Genomic DNA, 25920 nt, shown 5'->3' with positions numbered 1-25920 from the left:
TGCCTTATAGTATTTATTTATCTTAGGTCAATAAAAAAATGGCGGCATGACAAGTTGTGTATAAAAGAAACCCTTAATTGCCCATATGGCGTTTTCTAAACTTCTATGATTCACGTGTCCCATCTAAAAATTAGGCGAGTTAAAAATACAAACGTTAAGTATAGTTAAAAGCAAATCATGTCATATTGTGATTAAGTGGTGTGGCCATGCCCGACGGGCCAATAACAATAAAAATATAAGATAAACATTTTTTATTATTCTCGGTCGAATAAATGATCTAAATTCTAAACGCAGAAGCGTTCATACAATTATAAACTAGGGCCCGGATTTTGATGACTTTTTTTAATCGTCTAAGACGATGCTTTAAAAAATAGTAGTATACGAATCTATTTAAAAATATTTTTCTAACGTCATTGTGTTTTAAATGTATGCAAAAACAATATGCTTTATGTTAAAAGTTCACTTCTAAGTCAACTTAAAAGTTAAGAGGCCTTATTTTTAAATGGTAGGAAATTTCGTAAGTGATTTTATAGCATAAACATCTGGACCCTAAATTAATTATACATTTGTAGTATTATTAGTTATTCAATTCACGTCTCATATCCATAATCATGATGCACATTTCGGCACCATGCATATGCGTTTATCATTTACGTACTTCGGGCAACTTCAGAGGTATTTCAGTGATGTTTCCGCGCACGTTTATCTGTCTGAGCAAGGCCACGTGGACCACGTCTTCCTTCTTCAGTCCCAGCAGGTGAGACACGACTGACAATATTTCGTGATCGTTTTCGGTCAGTTGACATTTTTCTCCGTCGACGTCCTGTGGGTTAGGACAAACAAAATATAACGTGAAAATCAAAAATAACAAAAGTTATATCCTTGGTAGAGCCGGAATATGTGTCCCTGATTATAGCCCCATTAAACCAATAAGTCCTGAGAAAGATGTAAATGGTAGATTTAAAGTTTAAAGCTCAAAATCTATACCTATTAAGCTCGTACCAAAGGTAGAACTAAACTTTAAAGTATATATTAAAAAAGTTTTTGCTTAATTATTTTAAAATGTATATATTAAGTTTTTGGAGAATATATTTAAATTTTAAATGTTACGGTCATATTAAGCTTTATACAAATAAGCTACATACATATTTTGTTATCTTATAATTTTTTGTCTGCATCTATGTCAGTAAATATTTTGCGATAAACGAAAGAAAACAAAATATGACTGTGGTTTAAACACAATTTAATTGAGACTATATAATCTAATGATTACAAAAACTTATAAAAAATATAAAGCTACCGACGTTGTTAGGTACCTATCTATATATATCTTACATCGAAATCTTAAATCAGATATTTTGATGTAATAATTTTGAATGAAAAAGATAAAGGTTTTTAAATTTTGAACTTTCAAAATCAAAGTGCCTAAAGACGAAAATTCTAAAACTATACATTTACTTAACGTTATGTTTTTTATAAACGTGGTTTTCGGCAAGCATGCTGTATATTAATTGTATATAAGTATCTTTGAGCATTTTAGGTGCATATTACTTAAGTTTATATTTTCGTGGTATTTTATAGTGTTTATTAAAGCCCCACTCGTAACGAATCTGTCATTATTATTATTTATTATATTTTAGTAATTTAGATTTTATTTCGACCAATGCCTACTTATAACCACTATAATATACCGCTAAACTCTCTAAAATATAAATTATTTTATGGGGCTATATTACATCATATAATATAGATAAATGATAATATATATTTTATGATATCAGCGGTGCATATTTACCCGGAAAACCGTGTTTCCCAGCCACAAGATGGCTGACAAGACGCAGAAAATTCCATCGACCATGTTAAGTGGTATACGGAGCACGTTGAACGCCAAACGCAACGCGTCGAATTTGTGTACGTCCGACACGCCGTCAATGATTATGCAACCTGACTGGTTCAGGTAGTTGTAGAACTCTGGTGGTTTCAATTTGTACAGCTCGACCAAGTCCTTGTTGTGCTGCCAAAAAAATGAATAAACATAATATTATATTATTTACGTATAAAAAAAATAGTTCTGGGAAAGGGGAAAAAACCAAGCCTGAGCAAGTTAATGATAATTTTTAATTAAGTTAAGTTAAGTTGATAGTAAGTATTTTTAAAAGTTTAAAGTTAATAGTTATCCTAATTTTTGTTTAAGTTCAGTTAAGTTAAAAGTTATATGGAAACTTACAATGAACTTACTAACTTAAGTTAAGTTGAGTTATTTATTTTAAAATATATAAATAGCCAGTAATATGGCTTAAAATAATAAAAAGGAAATGTTCATGCAATATGCACCATCAATTATAATTTTATTATATAAATTATTTAATCATTTATAATTTAATGTAACTTGGATTTGATTAACAGCAAGTAAGTCGTTATTTATCAAGTTTATATCAATAAAATCAGTTAAGTTAAAAAAGAAGATAACGAAAAGTTAAAATTCACTTAATTTTAATTTTTTAACTCGTTTATACCCAGGCTTGAAAAAAAGTAAGTAAAGATGACATTCAATGAAAAATTTACATTTTGAATTTAATGGAAAGACAATTAGCCACTATAGTAAGAGATATTAGTGGCTAACGTATTTATAAAACATTTTTATCGTATACACTATACAGGGTTAATCTTTTAACATTGGACACTCGTAATTTCGAATTGTATTAACTCTGTTGGAAGTATTCGAAATACGATTAAAAGTTATAGCGTTCTTTTAATATTTAATATCACCCTTATTACTTTTGTTTTTCTGATGTAAGATTCAAAACATGAACGATTTAAAAATAAATATTTAAATGTTAAAAATGTATCATAAATATTAAAAAAAAAAAATAATAATAATAAAACGAGTATAAAAGCGCCAGTGCAGGAATCGGAAATATATTATTTTCGGTTTAATAAATAACGGAAAATACGTTTTTAAAGATTTATATTTGCATTTCATTTTAAAGAGTAAAATATTTCTTGGTGCTTTTCTCAACATTTTATTTCACCAAAAACAGTCCCTAAAGTCTGGATTTTTTCTTGTCTCACCCAACTTTGCAATTAAAAAACCCGTCGTTAAAATACTGCCGAATTGCATGATATCGTTCCTTAAATTTATTTAATGAACCATTAAATAATTTTATCAAGCCATTTGAGTTGTACAAGCAAATGAATAAAAATGTATTGGTTTTAAATATTATACCAAGGCTTATTGTTGGAGCTTAAATCATATCACAGAAAATTGATAACAACTAATCAGCTGTTGTTTTAATTTGAAAACTTATTTTACTTATTCGGAACCTACAGAAGAAATACATTTATATTTTAGACTATTTAAAGGGGTTTTTCTATTGTATACGTCTGAAAAATATTAAAATGAATGAACTGAATGCAAGTGAATTGAAATCAAAATGGAAAACGTGGAACGTGGATTTTTTTTTCATGTCATTGATTGAAAACATGAAAGTAAATATCTAATTTATTTGTATTATCTTACTCTATGTACTTAGGTATACAGGGTGATTATTTTATCATGAAACACTTATTATTTCAAAAAGTATTAATGTTTTTGAAAATATTTTTTTACATAGTTTCAAGTTGTTAAAAAACAACGTTTTTATTAAAAAATTATATTTTTTATCCTTTTAATTTTTGAATTTTTTTTACTTTTTTGAATGATAACATAGAGTTTAAATTTCATATTCCAAAGCAGAATATTTTTTTTAGTATTTTGATTCATTAAAATCGAATTTAAAGCGAGTAGTTCATGAGTTATAACATATAACTTATGAGTTATAAGTATTTAAAGTTTTTAGAATGGTGGAGTGGAGTGGTACGGTGTTACCCCGCGGCCCACAAAATGTTTGTCACTTGTCTAAACAAAATTTAAAAATATAATTTTTTTGTAAAAACGTTGTTTTTTTACAACTTGAAACTATGTAAAAAAATATTTTCAAAAAAATGAATACTTTTTGAATTAATGAGTGTTTCGTGATCAAAGTATATCGAAATTTATTTTTAAGTGAAACTTTACAATATACAACAATTAGCTAAAATATAAAAATGTTGGTACCCATACATCATAGTGTCATACTAAGTTTATGAATTATGAGACTAATTGATGACAGTTTAAGATAGGTATTCATGTAAGTGATATAATTTATTTTTATAAAAATAAATGTTCCATATACCTTAGTCATAACAGGTAAAAAAATAAAACTGGTGGCGTATGGCGTTTACAATCGCTCATAGGTAGGTAGATACTGACGTATTATTTAATGAACAAATACATTTTTATTCAACCTAACTCGGATCATTAGTTTAATTGACTAGTAACCTATAGTTCAAAGACTGAATAACTCTATTGGACGTTTAGTGGACGAATAACTTTTTATTTATTCAATAGCATACTATTGGCTCGTTAAATATTTCAAGTTGCTTATTTAATGTTCATTCAACCCGGTATTAGGGAGGTAACCATCGTATTATTATCGTTAAGGAGTTAAAGCCGTATTGAAGTAGTGAAAATAACAATTACACTTGATTAACAATTTTAGATAATTTACTCTTAGCATAATAATATATACGATTCAAAAGACGTGGACAAATATCTATAATTTTTGGTTCGCAGCATTATAATATAGGTACCGATGCATTATAATGGGAGAAATAGGTATATTATGAATAAAAATTATTCCCCTTCCTATCTGACAGACGGGTGCGTGTAACGAAAACGACTTACCCTCGCGCCCTCGGCAAGCTGATAAAACACGTGGTAGTTCCGTTCGCCGGCACTCTGGAACGTAATTCTCGACTGTTCCAGTAGGTAGTCCTGTATAATGCATCCTTTTATCATCCATCTGCCGTCGAAGCACACTTGCATAAACTTTCCGAAACGGCTAGAGTTGTCGTTGCGTGCAGTTTTCGCGTTACCTAAAAAAAGTAAAAATAAAAAATCAGTCGCTAATAATAATATTATTATTACAATATCCAACACATAAATGCATTAAAAAAAATATTATAACATACGTCATGAGATTCTAATTTATTTTAAAAATTATAATTATAATTTTTTATCATATATTTAAAAAAAAATTAATTGGTATAAATAAAGGATAGGTAAACATATTATTTTTAGAAGTATTGATTTATATAATAATTATTTTATGAAGATTTTCGTATTATTTTTTATAGGATTTATCAAATTTATTGAATCATTAATTCTGAGTATTATTGTTATTTTATTCACCACATATTATAATTCTCAACTTTTAAGTTTCACCTTTTTAAGTTGAACTGTATTTTACCAAAGTATTTATGTTCTGCATAATTCTTATAAACCTTTTTTATAACATATGAATACAGATTGTGTAATATTAATATTTTATGAATATAATTTAATATTTTTCTATTGAAATTATAATTAATGGACAACTTATAAAACTGAATATTTATAAACAAAAAAAACAATAAGGAAAATAATCACCTAAATAGCTCACTTTAATTATATTCTAACCAGTATGCTGTATGCTGTGGACTGCTGCAGTAAATAAATAATATTATTCTTAAACTTGTTGGAATGAAAACAAAATCAAAATACACACGGCAGCTGTTAATGGACTGTGAAAGCAAACATTGTTTTTTCGAGTGGTCTGTCCTACGACTGTGTACTTACAACAATCAAGGCCGGATTAAGGGGGGGTCTAGCCGGGGTGGCAGCCCCGGGGCCCTCTCGAATACCCAAGTGAAAGGGGCCCAAACAATTTTCAGCCGATACACAATTTTCAGTGATTTAAAAAAAAAGTTTTTCTATATTTTAAAAACCATTTTTTTTATCGACAAAAATAACTAAATAGTACTAAGACATAATATATATTATATATATCTTATTTCGTGCATTTTATTGTTATTAATTAATATTTTCATTGATATAAATAATATCATCAATAGATAATAATGTTATAATTTATGTTATTTTTATCTCTGTAATAACATAGATATATAATTAGAAAATAATTACAAGTATGTGGGTAATATTGCCAGTATTGGTGGAATACGGGAAATCGCTCGCGCTCTAGTATTGTACGAGTATATCTTATCTCGATTCTCGATGCATGTAAGTTATTTATAGTAGCCCGCAGTGCTTATGATATATTAATCTAGACGATCTAGTATCATTTGCCATTTTCGGTTTAATATTATAACAGACTTTACAGTTCATATTTCTTTTGTGTGCAGTGTATTGTATTATTTTTCATATTGTGTTAACATTAAAATATCCGGATAATCTTAATTTTTTCTAAAATGATGAAATCAAAAGTATTGAGTGGATCAGCAAAAAGAAAGAAGAAAGAGCAGCAAACAAAAAATATTTTACTAACTAATAAAAAAATCAACAATTTATTTAGATGCATTCGACCTGGTAAGTGCAAAGCATTCAAATTATTATAGTTATTATTGAATACCTACATCAATACATGTTATTTTCAAAGCTAAACATTTTTAAAACTAAACTTAGTATAATATAATATACTTATCAATCAATAATATTTTGAACCATTAACTTGGCCATTTGTTTAAAAAGAAATTATCTTTTTAATAAACAAGAATGAAATAATTGATGTTATAATTTTTAATCAATGAATTAAAAAAAAAAACTACTCTTTTATTAACTATTAAAAATAAAATAATTTTATTAAATAAGTATTTTATTTGCAAATTTGTTATATGCCAATTTTTATTAAAAAATTTATTTTCATAATATTATTATAATAACAAAGAAGCTAATGGTTCAGCTGAGAGTCAGAGTGACATTATGCCACAAGAAAATTTGTTGGACATCAGCACAAATTGTGGAATTGAAGAAAAATTAACTGAAGGTACTTAAATACATATTTTAATTCATTTTCTATCAAATAACTATTTTATTTGCAAATTTGTTGTATACCAGTTTTTATTAAAAATTTTATTTTCATAATATCATAATTAAAAAGAAGCTAATGGTTCAGCTGAGAGCCAGAGTGACATTACGCCACATGACAATTTGTTGGACATCAGCACAAATTGTGGAATTGAAGAAAAATTAACTGAAGGTAGGTACCTAATTATATGTTTTAGTTCATGTTTGCTCTTGTTTGGCATTGATACTGTATTTCATTTTTAGATAATATGATAAAAGTTAATATTGAAGAAACAACTACTGAACTAAACAGTGTAGATTGGAATTTATACAAAGATCCTTTTTTCTGGCCAAAAAACATGCAGAAATCTTTTATTGAGTACTGTATAGAAAAAGGACCTGATTATTTTCAAAATTTGAACTCTGATTTTATAAATTCAAAACGTCCAGGTAATTAAAAAATTCTATAAAAAAGTTATTAACAATCATTAAATGTTGATAAATTATGTGTTTATAATATACAAGTAAATACTCAAAGGTGCTTAACTTGTTAACAAGTTAAAGTTAAGTTAAGAAGTTTATTTTTAATTTTTTAACTTAGCTAGTTTAATCTATCGTTGATATATCTTAGTTGCATAATACATTAATACATTATACATTAATGCATATAAAATATGTATTTAATAGTAAATGTTTGTATTTTATATTTATAATTTTAAAGGATCTTGTATAGGTGAGTACCTACTTAAATTATCTTAAATTAATTAACTTAAATTCACCTGTATTATATTAAAGCATTTCAATCACTTAATAAAATTGTCTAAAATTATTTAATTAGGTGAATTGCAATAGAATGTTTAGATGTCAGTTATAAGTAAATATTTATTGTGACTTTTTTCAGATAAGAACTTCAACAGACACTTAACACTAGCAATGTTTACTCGATCTTTACCCAATGGACAAAAATGTAATAGGAAATGGCTTCTTTATTCACCTAGTGAAGGATCTGTATATTGTTTTGTTTGTAAATTGTATGGAAGCAATCGAGAGAGTCCCTTTATTTCTGGTGGTTTTGACAAATGGAAAAAATCTGAACGGATTGGCGAACATGAAAATAGTCTTCAACACAGAAATGCTACCAATAAGTGGTTATTAAGATCTAATACCAACAACTCAGTTAATAAAGAATTATGTCGTCAAATTTCTGCTGAAACAAATTATTGGTTTGAAGTATTGAAGAGACTTGTATCTGTCATTACATTTTTATCGTCTAGAGGCCTTGCTTTTCGAGGAAAGGAAGAAAAGTTCAATAGTCAACACAATGGAAATTATCTGGGCCTATTAGAACTTATTTCAGAATATGATCCTTTCTTAAAGGCTCATATTGAACTGTATGGAAATCAAGGAAAAGGCAACCCATCATACCTTTCAAAAACTGTTTGTAATGAATTAATGACAATAATGAAAAATAGTTTATCTACTTTTATTATTAATGAAATAAAAGAATGTAAATATTTTTCGATAATTATGGATTCAACTCCAGATTTGACAAAAGTTGATCAAATGGCCATTATTCTTCGTTACTGCACATTAACAGGTGTGGAAGAAAGACTTTTAGGATTATTTCCCATTAAAGACCATCAAGGCCAATCTATGTACAAGGTATTAGATGACTTTCTTGAAAAAAGTGAATTAGACATTATGAACATTAGGGGTCAATCTTATGACAATGCCTCAAACATGAGTGGTCAATTTAAAGGGCTTCAAGCTTATGTCAAAAATAAAAATCCATTAGCTGTGTTTATACCTTGTACAGCTCATTCGTTAAATCTAGTTGGAGTAAATAGTGTAAATTGTTGTACTGAAGCTGTCAATTTTTTTGATTTTGTACAAAAATTGTATAACTTCTTTAGTGGGTCAACTCACAGGTGGAATGTACTTATTAACATATTGAAAAAAGAAGAAAAAAATAGTGTCAATGGAAATTCTAGTCGACTTCTTACACTTAAATCCTTAAGTGACACTAGGTGGTCTTGTCATGCAGAAGCTTGTAAAGCAATAGTTGTAAATTATGAACAAATTTTGACTGCGTTAAAAAGTATGTATGATGGCGAAGAAAATAATGTTACAACTTTAGATGCTAAATCGTTATGGAAGAAAATGGTAAAAAGAGAAACTGCATATATGTCATTACTTTGGAATGACATCATGGAAAGAAGTAACAAAACGTCAACTAAATTACAACATTCAAACTGTGACACAATGAAGGCGATCAACTTATTAAAATCACTGAAGTGTTATGTGTTAAGTTTAAGGGACTCAAATTCAATTTACGAAGAAAAAATACCTAATCTTAGTCCTGAAATTACCATTTACTATTCAGATGAAAAGCAAAGAAAAAAAATAAAAAAATTCCCTGATGGTAGCATAAATGAAGAAGTATTAAAAGGAAAAAACAAATTTCGTGTACAGACACATATATTTATTATTGATAAATTTGTGTCAGAATTAAACAAAAGAATTTCCGCTTATGAATATATTGGTGATCATTTTTTATTTATAACACACTTAACTCAAGAATCTAATGAAAAAATTGATTTGAGTGTCTCAACATTTATTTCAAAATATAAAAATGATGTAGATATTACTTTACCGAACGAACTTGTACAATTTAAAGAATACTGGAAGCTTTGTCAACCTTCTTTTGATCCAGCTGACATTTCCAAATTATTTTCCTGGTTTGGTAATCAATCACTCGAAGAGGTATTTCCTTGTTTATTTACTACTTTAAAAATATATTTGACAATTCCAGTAGCTAATTGTTCTGCGGAAAGAGCTTTTTCTAAGTTAACTAGAATTAAAAATAAGTATAGAACTAGTCAAACACAAGAAAACTTAAATATACAAATGATTTTATATTCTGAGAATGATTTGTTAAAATCATTAGACTTCAATGATGTACTAAAAGAGTTGGCTTCAAGTAAAGCCAGAAAAAAAAAATTTAATTAATTAAATAGTTTTTGTTTTATATATTATTAACTTAAGATAGATATTTAATATTAAATTTATTTTTAAATAAATTTATTTTATTTAAATTAATAATATATTTGATATTTTTTACTATTAATAAATTTAATAGTTATTATGAAAATTTGTATTTACTTTTATCATAATAAAATGAGTAATTTTATAGACATAAATTGTACAAACCTATTAATTTAATAATTTAATATTGCTATTGAGAATTTGTGAAATAGTTAAAAAAATGTATCGTTCTGCGAGCGTAGCGAGCGGCTTTGTAAAGCATGTTTTGTCAAAAGGGCCCATGTAAAATTTCAGCCCCGGGGCCCAATAGGTGCTTAATCCGGCCTTGACAACAATACATATTGTATTATACATACAATAATGCTTTAAAGCTAATTTTTGGGATCATATCCTGTAACTTGTAAGTGTGCATGAGTGTAATATTTACAACTTAAATTGTATAATATACCTTTGAAAAAAATAAAAATAAAAAATTAGGTTTCGTGGATACTAAAAGGTAGTAGGTACTATAATATAAATATTACATCGAGACTTTCGTTATATTTTTTAGTAATTAATAATCAGAATTGGGAGAAACTTAAAAGTATAATAATGTATTATGTCCAAACATATACCTAAATGAATCTTAAAATGAGGAAATCATCAGTGTTTCATTAATTTAGTTTTTCAATTCCATTTATTCAATGTATTTGACAGATGTTTTTGTCGATGTTTCTAATAGGTTTTATATAATATGTGTAATGAAAAGTTACAAAATAAAATCTACATACACTGCACAAATTTATTTAAAACAGTTTTTTTCTAATTTAAAAATATAGAATTTAGAATTATATAATATGCTTAAAATATTGTGCTTATGATATTCTTTGATATTCTTATACTAACTCAGTGGCGTATCCAGAGTTTTAAATTGGGTGTTGGGATGGAGGGCATGGCCAATAAAAGTATTTATTAGTTGTAAAAAAATTAAGTTATATTATTCATGTTTAGTTTACTTTGTTACATATTTTGTAATAATTAGATAGTAGATAGTCATGTATCAGACGTTTTATCAAAAAAAATAAGAGCTTTGGTGTTTTTGAATGAATTTTAAATATATAATTACAGTATCCTGCTAATATGTCCATAAGTCTAGTTACACCAGGATTATCAATATTTTATAATGTGGTTTTTGGGGTTATGTACAGTAATTTAATTAATTCAAAGACTAATTTTTCAAAACTTTTGAAATATCTATTTTATTTTTGAAAATATTTCTTATAAAAATTATCAAAATTGTATTATAGTTTCTTTAATTTTTTGAAATTAGAATTTTTAAAAACTAATGATTTAATGATAACTTTATCATAATATGCAACCGATTGCATTCTTCAGAATAAAATTTGATTGCATATTGCATGTTTTCTTAGGGATTTGAGCACAATTTTAAATGTAGGTTATTTGATTTTTGAAAATCTGAACGTTACCAATTATATAATTTGAAAAAATATATATATTTATTGTCATTCACAAAAACAATAGATATCCTGTTTTCGAGTAAGTGATTGACCTCATTAATTATCTTTATATCTCTAAAATAAAATAGTTAGTAATCAATGGCTGATTAAAATATTTAGTATAGAAATCAACAGCACGGTTGTACATAACTTTAGGCAATATATACCACTGCTAATAACATACTGCTTCGGCTACTGCCGTAAAAAACGAACGTCGGACATATTGTGAACAATGAAATAGAAATAAGCTATACAATTATAAATAATTATACCAACTCTAACATTCACTAAACATGTTTTAACTATAATATAATAATACATTTTATCATTTAGGGACCTAATAGAAGATGTTACCAAATTAACATTTTATTTAAAATTTGATTTAAATAGACCACTATAACAGTTTTAAAATATAGTAATAAATACTTGTTATAATAAATGTGGTGTTGGAGAAGGATGCTGAGAGTGTGTAGGATAGAAGTTGGATAAAACACAGTACCAACAAAAGCATACTCTGTGGAATAGATGAACGCAGAAAGATACCCAAAACCATCAGAGAAAGATGATGTAACACGATGGGTCACATTTTGAGGCACGAAATCCAGCTAATTTATAGAATAATAGAAGAGAAGATTGAAGGTAAAAGAGGCTAAGGACATCCAAGAACTTAATTTGCCAAACAAACGATTCCCAATGCTAGACTATATCAAGCTACACTGAACTGAAGAAATTAGTTGGGAACAGAGAGTTGTAGCGCATGTCCAACTGCAAAACCAACCTTAAAGGTTGAATACCATAAGAAAAATAAATACTCATTGATTTGCTAAAAAGGGGGAACTGAAGCTATATTATATTAGAGATACTGAGAAACATAATGATATTAATTATGAGTTTCAGGTTTGCAAATCATAATTATTCGAATTTTGTGCGAAGCAGGGACTATGTTTTGAGTATAACTATAATAAATGATAATAAATATGTTTATTATACTTATTTAATTCAACTAATACATTACATTTCAAATGTAATCATAAAATTTCATATTGGCGTTTATAAATAAATAATAATAATAATAATAAAATAATCTTCAGTAGTACATGACATGGAATTTCAAATTAATACGATTAATCTATTATTTTTGTCGTGCATGGTACAAAGCAGCCATTAATTTTGTTTCCGTATGTGATGAATACTGTCTTAGTACCAACCTACGTTGCAATGTTGATTCGAAAACACTGACAATTTGATTACAGGTTCAATTATAAGACATTAATTAGTGGTTATATTTCATTAATTAGAGGCATAGACCGGAAAGCCTCCATGCTCGTTGATGCATCGCCGTGTAATTGGCCCAATGCGAAAATTTAACTCAATAACTGTCACAGCTTGAATCCGATTAGAACTCGTTAGCAGCAATATTCTAAATTCTCACTGCTATTATTTTTATAGAAAATCAAAACTGTAAAAATTGCTATTTAGTCTTTTAAAATTCCACTCACGGAAAATTGTATAAAGGTAGCCATCATAGATTTTCAAAAGACGCGAAATCAATTTTTCAAATAGACCAACACGAGTAAGTATATATACTAAAAATTAGAGCAACTGTAGGTGTCTGCTGTAGGCTATAGCACAGTGCCTCGTTAAATATTTTTTCAGTAATAATTTTCATATTTTAAAAATATTAATCAGAAAAAAAATCTAACTGACGACAACCATTATTTTTACCTATAGTACGTTTAGGAATTTTTCAATCAATTATACAAACTAATCATTGGCAACAGTAAACACAATACCTAAGTTGTTTTAATATCTAGTCATTAAAGTAATCTTAACACTAACTTTTCTCCATCGGCTTTGCCTGGATGGGATTAAGGGTTCAAAACCCCTCCTTAAAAAAAATACCGGTATTATTCATATCAAGACGGGTTTTATCATATGAGATGTGTGCCTGTTCACGTTACCAGGATACCAGGTGCTTATAGGTTTATTTAACCCCCTCGATTATTGTAAATAAACTTTTTTTCTTTTTAAATTGCTTGTGTTGTCAAACAATACATATATTATGATGTTGTGCGTACTCCAGCGTACGTATTATTTTCAAAGGTCGACAATTTGCTCCCTCCGACCATCCCCTCGCTGTATATTAAGGGACAGCGACGCCACATTACCTACCCGTATAATATGTATACAGGTCGTGTAAACCATATAATTATAAAATATTATAAATTATAATATCGTGGTTACATTATAAATTATAATATTAAATAAGTACGTACCAAAAGATTCCAAAATTGTGTTTGCTTCGAGTATCTGCTGTTCGACCCACGTGCTCACGTTGCTGGTCACCGAGCACAAATACTGCAGAATAAATTTGGTCGTTTCCGTCTTGCCCGCTCCGCTCTCGCCAGATATCACGCAAGATTGGTCGATGTCGCCGGTTTGCAGACTGTTGTAGGCCGCTTCGGCCACGGCGAACACGTGCGGTTCCAACACGCCGATTTTCGATCCATGATATTGAAACACGTAGTCCTATAATCACAATAATATGTACAACTATGATTAGTACGATTATTACGTCTTGTTAACGTCGTCGCGTCGTTTAGAACCGCATATATATTATGATGTTAAATTATTAGCAATATTAGGCATTTAGGCAGCATATAATATAATGTTATAAATTTGCTGTGGAGCCCGAATCGGTCTATGGGAAGTATATTTATTATTTATATACTGAAAGTGACATAGAGTCAAATCAACAACAATTACGATTTTTTCGATTTAAAAATATTAGTTTACGCGTATATAGTCCCATCCCGTTATGTACCTATAATAGGTCTATACCTATCATGTAACGTTAAAAATCGTAGTATGTAGAATATGTAGATACTTATACTACTCCTCGACCATCAGCGTATTCGGACATCAACACTCGGGTGGGACAATTCTCGGCCATTTATTTATAATCGTGTTTGTCCAGTAGGTCACTATTTTAGCCACCAATAAAATTTTAAAATATATTAGCAACCAAACTATTATACTATTCAGATTCAACATTCAAGGGACACCGAACCCTGTGTGTTGTGTACGTCTTATAAACGTATAACATATAAGTAGTAAATTTGTATTACCGGTATTTTTATACCCCGTTAAATAATTCCCTTTCCCCCAAATGGGGTATTTTCCAAAAAGTATATTTTCCGATTAGAATTACTTTTTAAATATAATACCATATTTTTTTGTTCATAATTTATTATTAATCTTTAAACAAGTTATAAGTTTGTAAAATACAACAATTTAAGAATTCACGTAACACTCACTTAAAAATTTAAATGTCGTAAGTAACCCATTAGAAGACACGCAGAATATAATGGTCTGTTATTTAAAGTTGATCGATAGGTTAAAACACTCTAATATTAAAGCTAAATATTAAAGCTAAATATTAAAGTGTACATAATTTGAACTGCAAAACGCAAATTGTCCAATGTTGACATGTTTTACGTTAATAAGACAGATACCTACGACACATAATATAATGTGATTGTTTTCGACTTAAACTTTTTCGTTTATCCGTATATATCATAGTCCGCAATGTGCCTATCATATGACGTCAGAAATATAAAACTTAACCGCTATACAACACTGTATAATCCTCGACAATTAGTTGATCTCCTATTAAACATCGACATTATACCTATAAAGTATATACTATAGTGCGATAGGGTAAAATCCGTAGAATAAGGGTACGTATTTAAGTATTTTACCCGATACGTTTGAATAGAACTATTTCAACAGTACGGTGTCAACATCGATATTATAATTCAAGACGTTAATATATTTTATTTGAGCGAGCTACGGTCATTATTTAAGGAGCAACGTTTGGGCAATTTCTAATCTTGTCATGGCCGCCCGGGATCTATGTGTTAGTTGTAAATGATTATAATTAGTGTGAGTGAAATTAAATGCGGGTATCCTCTCTCGTACGCGCATGCACATGTCGATTACTCGATAACCATATAAATTTCACTAAATGAATTTTACAAAAACTAACAATTGTTTTGACAACATTTAAGTTTGTTAACGTTGTCTGATTTTGATTCTGAAAAAAATATTTAAATTCAGCAGAAAAATGTCTGTAGATTGTACAAAACATTTTCCGTTTTCAATATTAATTTTAATTTCAATTATGATTCAAAAAAGTTGATATTTTCAAGTTTTCAATTACAGTTCACAATAATATAAAATTTAGTTTTTACAAAGTGCTTTGCAGGACCAATAGACAATTTTCTGGTGAGTTCAAATTATTTTTCAGAATCAAATTCGGACGACGTTAACTAACTTTAATTTTGTCAATACTTGAGGTCTTTTCAGCTAAAATTGACGGCAGTAGCGAGGCCCCTTAATCAGTTTTTAATGTCCTAAATGTATTCATGATACTAGATAATATGCATCGTGACATCGTGTCAACTATAATAACTGTTATTTACCAATGCAAGTAAGTAAAATAAGTAAGTAAACATGTAGTACTTATTTAAATGTATACAATTATTTGGGTAATATTTTTGATTACCACTGCAATTAGCCAATGGCAAAAAAAGTTCATTAGCGTAATAGCATGCTAAAAGGTATTATAATTTACATAACTCGGTTATAGTTTGCATATCCTCAAATATTATTAGTTATTACTATAAAATGTAATGTTTATTAATGTACAACCAATTTACGTTTTGGATCTTAAATGAATACTTCTATGTGTTTATAAATTATAAATTATAACTGAGAATAATGAGGAACACTATTTTAAGATTAGTTACGAGTAAAAACTACAATTGGTTCAAAAAATCAATTAATTTGATTTCCAACATTTTGGTACCTACAACTGTGACGTTTAAATTGGATTTCACAATAACAACGAATCTGTAATAATATTCAACGAAATAACGTAAAATATAATAACAACATGCAATTAGAATGTACAACAGGGGTTAAGTACCTATATAATATTATATAACTAGAAATTAATTTGTTTCCCAAAATAGTTATCCTTCAAACCTAAAATAAATTTGAATGATTGGTTAGGTTACTTGACATGAATAAAATAATATCGGTACAACGTGAGTATTTTAAAGTATAAGGACTATTTTATAAACGCTAACGTATATTTAATAAACCACCATTCTGCCGTAAGCCATGGCTCGGTTAAAAATCGCTTAGGAACGTCGTGTTTTTTTCCTTCGCCGTTTTCCGTAATTGTTTTTTGAAAAACCACTGCAAAATTCAAATAACTACTTACGGTACCATAATACTCAGATTCCAATCTTTATAGAATAAAGTCATGTGAAACGTTATTTTACCACGCAAATTATTTGTATTGCATAGAAAAATTATATAAGTATACCTACATCATATTGTATTACAGACTATTTACAGTGCACATTATTAAGTGCATCAAAGTCCGTACTGTGTGCATTTCTCAATATTATAATGTTTATCAAATGGATAGTATAAGATAGAACAATTTCTTGTTATTTTTATTGTCTTGCCGAGTATTGGGGTCGTGAACACATTCATTTCAATTTTGACCTTTATTAAAATGCCATAACGTAACAATGGAAAACGGATGGGTAAAATAATGCGCGTTACACGTAAAAGTAGGTACCTACCTATATTTCAAGCTGTAAGCCATACTATAAATAAGCTCAGCTCGAGAGTGATTTGTTATTTATTTTGTCGATCACTCGATTACAGATGGTACAGAGCGATTCAGCAAATGGCATAGTACATATAATATTATATATACGATTCTGCGTGATTTTAAATCGCAACGTTGTCATAACATTCATTTGATCACGTTATTGTAATAAATGTTATAATTTAAAAGTAAAAACAATTTCGAAAAAGAGAGTAAGACGTGTAGAATATATTTTATTAAATTAAATCAATTTATAGTCATAATTTGAAAATAACTTCGTCTAATCCCGTTGTAGGAATATAATAATGATAAATAAAAATAAATATTTCTATATTTAATAATTTTGTTGACACATGTACCTAATTGTCTAAATTACTATAGCTAATGTGCAATACGAATGGAATGGTAACATTTGTAACATTATACTAAGTTATTATTTAAAAAATAATATAAGTAACTTCGTTTTATCTATAAGTCAGGTTAATATTTCTCCATAACTTAAAATTTTTAGATCTAAAATATTGATATATATATATTAATACATTTGTATGATTTTTTGACATTTAACTCATGACTTAACGTTGACTTTACTTAACAAACCCAAGTTCATTTTTTTCATTAATCTTATATAAAAGATTAAGTACCAAAATCTACATAGTTTCTATCAAAATATATGAATATGAAAAGTTGGATGGACTCTATCTGAGCTTCCCACCTACAAAATGAAAACATCAGGTTCTTTGAACACATAGGTACACGAGGAAAACGATTTTCGAGAGACTTATTTTAGGGTGTTGTTTTAGATCAGAGTTTTTCAAACTGTGGTCATAGACCTCCAGGAGTCCACATGTATACCGACGGGGAGAGGGTCCAAGAATTATTATTATTATTTATTATTGTTAGGTTAAGTTATTTTTATGACAGGGTCTGCAATAATTGTTACTATATTCTAAGGGGTCCGGTGGAGGAAATGTTTGGGAAACGCTGTTATAGATAGATATGTGGTTTTGGTAGTACAAAACTAAACAAAATAAATGTCATAATAGGTAGGCAGGTACTGTTAAAGAGCCAAAGAGGGTAGTTTGAATTTTTATATTTCATGAAACAATTCAACTATAATATATTATTGTTATTCAAATCAAACTAGGTATATATTATGGAAGATTTTTTTAACGTCAGTTTAAAATGCCGTGATAATACGTAAAATGACGCATTTTACTGCTGACGTCTAAAACTATTGATCGTAATTATTCGTCATACAAGAATGCATTTATTTGCAATTGACTTTTAAAAGTTAAATAATTGTTTATTGCATTTTTGGCTCCAGCTCAAAAGTTACTGGACCGACTTAAAATACAGACATTTTAAATGTTATCATTTTGAAGTACCTATATGTATAATATTTATTTTATAAATATTCAATAACCCGTACCTGGTCTACCGACATGTATACCTTTTTAATATTTTGTTGTGTATTATGATTTATAACGTTAATTATGGAAATTCGCCGCTGGTGCCTACTAAACCTATTCGTCAAAACATAATACAAGTGGTACAACGTACAAAGTATGAACCTAAGGATAACGATGGTTATAAATTATAAATTATAATATTTATTGTTATTACATTTTGAGTTAATAATAGTTCAAAATTGTTTTTTCTTTAAGTAACCCTCGACTTTATGGCCTAATACACGCGTGTACCATAAGTTTCACACCGATCGGAAGCATATAACTCATCAAAATGCGTTTTACAATAAATTATTACATCACAATATTATGTTCACAAGAAGTACAAATATAGTCGCGAACCACATAGACGCTGCAACATATACCTATAAACGATAATAAAGAGCCAGCCCTCAACATCGTGGCTACTGCAACTAAATAAACTCGAAGAATAAACATTAAAAACCTATAAATAATTTATGTACTCGGGACACTTGAGTTATTATTCCACACGAGTGCACGTTATTTCGTAATCTTGAAACCATTTATGTACCGTATAATATTATTATGTTGGACGGGCAAGTGGATTCGATTTTCAATTGGTATTGTACGTTATACGCCGAACACTCGTTTATGTCACTGTAGTAGTACCTATATTAAGATCATGTTTTCGGGGAAGAATAAAATAAACGAAATATATGAACTTTATTCGATCGATCGGTACCTATAACTGACTACATAAACCTAGACACACGGGTGCATCGATACTTGAGCAAGAATGTGTGTTTTGTGTGTTTAGATAGACATATTAAACTCACAATATTAATATAATACATATCATTATAGAATTTAATTAATTTACAGTAGTTATTAGAAAACCATTTTTACCTACTGCTAAAATTAATAATTTTAATTCAAACAACTTGATAAAAAATAGATTAAATTTTAAATTTTAACATTACCTAACTTACTACATGTCTACCTAACTATAAAATATTTAGATATAACAAGTATACCTTTGTATTCTTATAAAAATGTTAATGAAAGAATAAAAAATATTTTTCATAACAAAAGTGTATCATTTAATAGATTAGGTACACAATTTTCGACAAAGTGTCTTCACTGGAAGGCTTCTTAAATCCGTCCTTTCCTCAAGCCACTTATTCTATTATCTATTTTACTTATTGTTCATTTTATTGTAACAGATTGTAAATAAAAATTATAAAAATAAAAAAAAAAAGGTACACAATTTTATAAGGCTGCTGTTTACTCACCATCTTGCACATTAAGCGTACTTTATAATTGTACCTACATACCTACTATCAAAATAATATCACAATTAGATCGAATTCAAAATAAATTACTAAAACCAAGCATTATTGGCAGTTTTACAAAAAAAGTTTTTTTTTTTAAATCAAACAAAAACAAATGTTTTTATTCATATAAAATTCACATTCATATTTTCACGTATATTATTTTTGTTTAAAGATTTTTTTTTTTATATGTATTTATTTTAAATAATATAAACAGTTTTATAAGGTATTTAAAATAATAGTTTTTTTTTGTTTTGTTAATAATGCTTTGTTTTAAACATTATAAATATAACTTCAAATTCTTGAAAATATAATGTAATATATACAGAATGTTAAATAATTATGTATCATGCCAATCTTGGTTAATCACTATATTCATTATATCATTGAAACAATACATATACAGTAGGTATAACCTACCTATATAATATAATTATATGCACTTCAATAATATGAAACTAGATATAATTTAAATTTAAAACAACAACAAACTGAAATCAACGGAGTTAAATATTATAACAAGTATTTAAAGCAATTATATTATTTAGTTAGGTTTCAGTAGGTAGGTATAGGCATTTAAAATAATTCTTTTACTAAAAACTAAATAAGCATACCGTGTAACTCATCTGAATTGTTTAGATCTGAAGGCAGAATTATTATAGAATTGTCTATTTATGTTACACAAACACTAGAACCATGCAGCCATGGGCCATTAATTTGAATTGACGGCTTAAAAGAGGCGTAAGCTAGAAGCTTATTTCTGTATAAGACGTACGGAGTATAAGGTACTTAAGTTTAATATTATATATTTATATGTATCAAGAATTTAAAACATTTATTTTTAACAGTGTTTTTAAATGTGTGATGTCATTTAGACAGTATTCGTTAGATCAATAGACTTTTTTTATAGTAGGTTCTTATACCAAAACATTTTTTTCAGTAGGTACTAGTAGGTATAGGTACTCCGGGCACGTATCAAATCGTATTTTAACGTACTTTGCATGAAATAAAAATAAGAAGAACAAGAAGATTTGAACATTTTAAATTGAAAAAAAAGCAAAAATGTTGTGGAGATCGAAGCTTGTGGACGAACGTGATGGATGTGGTGAAAATATGGACTTATATACAATATTATAATATTATAATGTACAATATTGTACAATATTGTACAATATTAGGTATAATATGAACCATTCGATTCGAAACCGTCACACGTTAAAACCACTGACCATGGGTTCTAAGCGTACCGATTTCCGGAGGAAGGACGAGTGCTGGAACGATAGAGGGCGCTATGATATCCTATTCGTAAGAAGATGGTCGCATAAACTGAAGCCAAAAAGAATCTATCGAAAATCTCAGAACCGTAAGAACTTAGTCAACGCCCGTACAAAATGTTAATAAAAATAACCCAAAACACCATAATAATATACTATAGCATATTGTAAAGTTTATAAATTACGTTAGATTATTACTTAAATTAAATATTATACACGGAAATAAATGATTTGATATTAATAATATGTAATGTTATGTAAAAATATCCAATATTTATAATGTATTATGAATATAATACCACGGGTTTATATTGTACATTATTTTTGTCACAATTTTTGGTTTTTACCTTAAATAGAGTTTTATTGCATTATTTTCTTTTACATTAATTTTGTTGAGAATTCTATACTTCATCGTTTGGTGTAACTAAATATTAACTATTTATTACCTATCCATCTATTTTATTTGTTCAAACATTTATTAAATATAAAAATAAATTTTTATCGGAGAAAAGATCATAAGAATTTAGGAATGTTTATCTTTATAAAAATATTTCCAATTTTATAATGAAATCGATCAGCGTTAATATTGGTTCCCATATAGTTACAGATGTTACAGTATACTTTTTTACTGTTACATGGAAATAAATAGATGGGTTGTGCTTCTGTAAATGAATAATTGTAAATTTAAAACTATGTAGAATGTGCCTACGTGTGTAACGGAACTCTATTTGACAAATATAGCGACGTTTATAATGGCAATCTGTTAAATAGTCCTGTTACACCTTATACCTTCATAGGTAGGTAGGTAAAAAAAAATTGAAAGTATCTAAAGAATTTGAACAATTTTATATTGGTTATATTATTATGTTATGATTTAAAAAAATATCCATTAGTCATTTTTATGTGATTAAAATATAAATTATTTCAAACAAAATTTAAAAAATATTTAAAAATTAGTAGGTGTTTGATTTTAAGATTCTATTTTGAGAAATAATTTAAATAGGTACTTACTACTTATACATAAAGTATACTTTTACTCAAGTATTTTATAGTTATCGGTTGTACTGTCTTACTGAACACTGGTATAAAAAATAAACGTTAATTTCAATCCGTATAATAGGCACACCGCCACAACTCACAATAATAGTAAGTACTTCAGCTAGGTAGGTACATTATTCTGATATCGTAATTAGATATTGTAATTATTATACAATTTCAGTACCATCAACCAAAATGTAACATACATTTCATCACTATTGGCTTGTGGTCATCCATGCAGGGAGAACAAAATTAAAACAAAACAGTGTTTGTGTTTTTAAAAACAATTTAGACAGTGCCATCTGTGACGGGAAAGTTGAGTTTTTGTTTTGTTTAGTTTTTGTTTAGTTATATTTTACTATGTGTGGATATTGGCAAGTATGGCCAGTTTCAAAGTCACGTCTCGATCATTAATTTTGTCCCAGTTGTTAGAAGCTAGGAGATAAAAGTATTATATTCTTAATTATTACACGCGCCATAATCTTATGGACTTATCTTATACTATAAAAATACCGTAACTATAACGTATGGCCTACGTAGTAAATATGTCGAATAGGTACTATTTAATTATTATTAAGACTAAATTAACCCATTAACTGGGAAGTAAAAAATAATAAACATATTATTCAATACAGTGGCAGATTTTTTGAGGAGGGGCGTGGCCACTGAATATATGACGCCAGACACGTTTAATATCTAATTAGTTTACCAAAAATTTCATAAATAATGCATTATAATATAATAACTTTGGCGATTTTAATTTATTAAAAAATGATTTCGGCCCAGCCCTACCAAGCCTAATCGTTTAAAGTACTAGTGGGTATAATATTTATCAGTATTTTTAGCTGAAAAAAAATACGATGGACCATCGCCTGCGGAGTTGTACCTATATACTATACTGAGTTATTCTTTGAACAATAAACACAGCTCGAATAAAAAAGTGTTAACGTTTTTGAAGAATAAAAAGGTTCTATTATATATTGCAGTTATTTTTTAAATTACTTACATTTTCGAACGACAACATGTATTTTTAATTTTAATTTAATATTCAGGATAATATAGTTCTGAGTATTTGAAAATATCAAAATTTCAAACGAGTATTTAATTATTATTATTTGAAGTTTAGATTAGCAGACTGAACAAAGGGGAGTGGTTCAGGCGTGAACTTCACAAAATATTAGTCCACTACAACTTTGCTTATATAAACTTTAAATAATTATAATACATATTGTATAAGATATAACTAATTAAATATACGTTCTAAATTATTCTTATGTAAAATTAATAATTCATGCTGTCATTCAATTAAGTAAAAACTTTAAAATAATTTTAAAGATCAGAGATAGAAAAATCAAACATTTTTTAATAATTTAGTTTTGTAACGACATCAAGTTATAGAAAAATACAATTTTCAAAAATGGAAATAGTATTTTTAAACAATGAGTAGGTATTCTTCGATAAAATTATCACACTGTACACAATTCACCGTGAGTAGTTTCACCTAAAAAAGTATAGGTACCTAACAGTTAAAAAGTTCGTATAAAAAACATAACAAAAGAATTTTTGTTTTTGAAACTGATTTTTAAAACGTACCCGTGCACCGTATAACCTTATCGGAGTACCTACCTATTTAAAATTACGAAGTGTATATAAAAACTATCAGATAAAACCAGGCACATTTAAAAAAAACAATACTTTTTTATAGTAATCCCCGTATTCAAATATTATACCTATATAAAATTCAAATCGGTCGACATAGCATAGAAAATGTTGTCATTTATTAATAATGTACCATATGTATGTTATGATGCATATCATATCATAATATTGTGCACGGACATTTTCTTTCAATATAGTTTATGACTGTGTATGATGTTTCTGATCGTTCTTAAATTGGTATAAGTAATAATAATTAATAAAGTATCAAATAAATATTACTAATCGAAAATATATCAGTTAGTAGTACTAGTTTTTAAAATGTAACTTATACCCGCTCTGGAATAGTATCGGTTAAGTAAAATTGACAATAGAATATTCCGGGTTTAGACAGATTGATACTGAACAGCAATTATTATTTTATAGTTATACGTAAGTATTTATTAATTATTCGTCCGGAAAAAAAAAATGTTACACCAATTACAAAAATTGTGTATAAATTATTGAACGTCTTTCACAATGGAGACTGGAGATAAATCTGTTTAAACCTATATATTCTTATATAAGAACCTATATCTTTTTTTTTACATTTGCATAATATTTATCAAATCCATAATTTGATATAGGTACATTTCCGTGATTAACCACCGAATCCCAAGGCCGAGAAAATATTTTAATAATTAAAATAATAAAGTCAGACCAGATGTAAATCACAAACAAATTATTATTTAACGATTTTTTTTTTTTACTCTGCGAGTAGGAAATTTACTTTTAAAATTATTATCCAAACAAATTATATGAGCTATTCAGCTATACCACATAAAATAGAAGTTAATTATTTGTTTTTATATTATTCTATGTAATTTTTTTTCTAAAATTTGATCTTGCATATGGCTCAAACACAGTGTGACACGCAATAAGCATAACACCACGCAGTTAGGCAATAGGTTAATACCATTAGGTAGATTTTATAATGAGAATTTTACTAATAAAAATACGACAGTAAAATACACTGCAGGGACGCGTGCGTGTGTACTTAACAGGCAAAGTGCCTGTGTAGAAAATGACTAAACATTTCCCGTCGTTTATAGCTGCGACTAATTTGCTGGCATGTTTGCGCTTCAAACGAGATTAAAAATTGTTCAGTATAACCTAGTCGATCTGCGACGCACGCGCACTGATAGGTTTAGGGTTTATATATTAATCTATGTAATTTTTTTTCTAAAATTTGATCTTGCATATGGCTCAAACACTGTGTGACACGCAATAAGCATAACACCACACAGTTAGGCAATAGATTATAATACCATTAGGTAGATTTTATAATGAGAATTTTACTTATAAAAATACGACAGTAAAATACACTGCAGGGACGCGTGTGTAACTTAACAGGCAAAGTGCCTGTGTAGAAAATGACTAAACATTTCCCGTCGTTTATAGCTGCGACTAATTTGCTGGCATGTTTGCGCTTCAAACGAGATTAAAAATTGTTTAGTATAACCTAGTCGATCTGCACTGGTAACTATCTGTCGAATAAACGGCTCGTCGGCACAGCGTCCCGCAGGTTTACGGACTACGCAAAACCGGTGTCATCGTTAGAGCTCGATAATATTTAAATAACACGTAAAATATGTAAAACCTCATGTTTTATTCATCCATTATTTATTTTTATTTTTTCCACATCGCGTAATTGAATAAATTATAAAACTGCGAATTTGTTATCATTAAAACAATAATAGTAATATTCAGAATATTATAACGCGTTATACTATAATTCAGTGGCATAGCCAGGATTTCACTTTGAGGGGGATGATATTTTTTTATTTATCGGAGACTCAACTAGGATCCCTCGTGATTAGTTTGGTTTTAGTATAATATGATTATTCCGTGACTACATACAGTTATAGATTTTTGCAACAACATTCGTTCAAATTACAATTTTATTACATATGGTACGTCTTGCATCTATAATTCGTCCCAACAACACTAAGCATTTGGAATTTTTCCTAAAACCTTTGGGTGGGCTTCGGCTACACCAA

The 25920-nt window shown here is 28.1% G+C and overlaps 1 protein-coding gene across 2 annotated transcripts in view; it reads right to left on the bottom strand.

Moving 5' to 3' along the window:
- The window catches only part of LOC132937377 (myosin-VIIa), a 153351-nt gene that overhangs the window by 19724 nt on the left and 107707 nt on the right, over nucleotides 1–25920 (bottom strand). For both annotated transcript variants that reach the window (XM_061004195.1, XM_061004196.1), the window contains exons 4-7: nucleotides 13740–13992; nucleotides 4766–4956; nucleotides 1796–2014; nucleotides 659–823 (exon numbers count right to left, since the gene is read on the bottom strand). In XM_061004195.1, the coding sequence (XP_060860178.1) occupies nucleotides 659–823; nucleotides 1796–2014; nucleotides 4766–4956; nucleotides 13740–13992 (828 nt within the window). The remainder of the gene's footprint in view (nucleotides 1–658; nucleotides 824–1795; nucleotides 2015–4765; nucleotides 4957–13739; nucleotides 13993–25920) is intronic.

Source organism: Metopolophium dirhodum, chromosome 1 (assembly GCF_019925205.1).
Source record: "Metopolophium dirhodum isolate CAU chromosome 1, ASM1992520v1, whole genome shotgun sequence".
Lineage (NCBI taxonomy): Eukaryota > Metazoa > Arthropoda > Insecta > Hemiptera > Aphididae > Metopolophium > Metopolophium dirhodum.
This window is presented reverse-complemented; position numbering and strand designations above follow the sequence as displayed.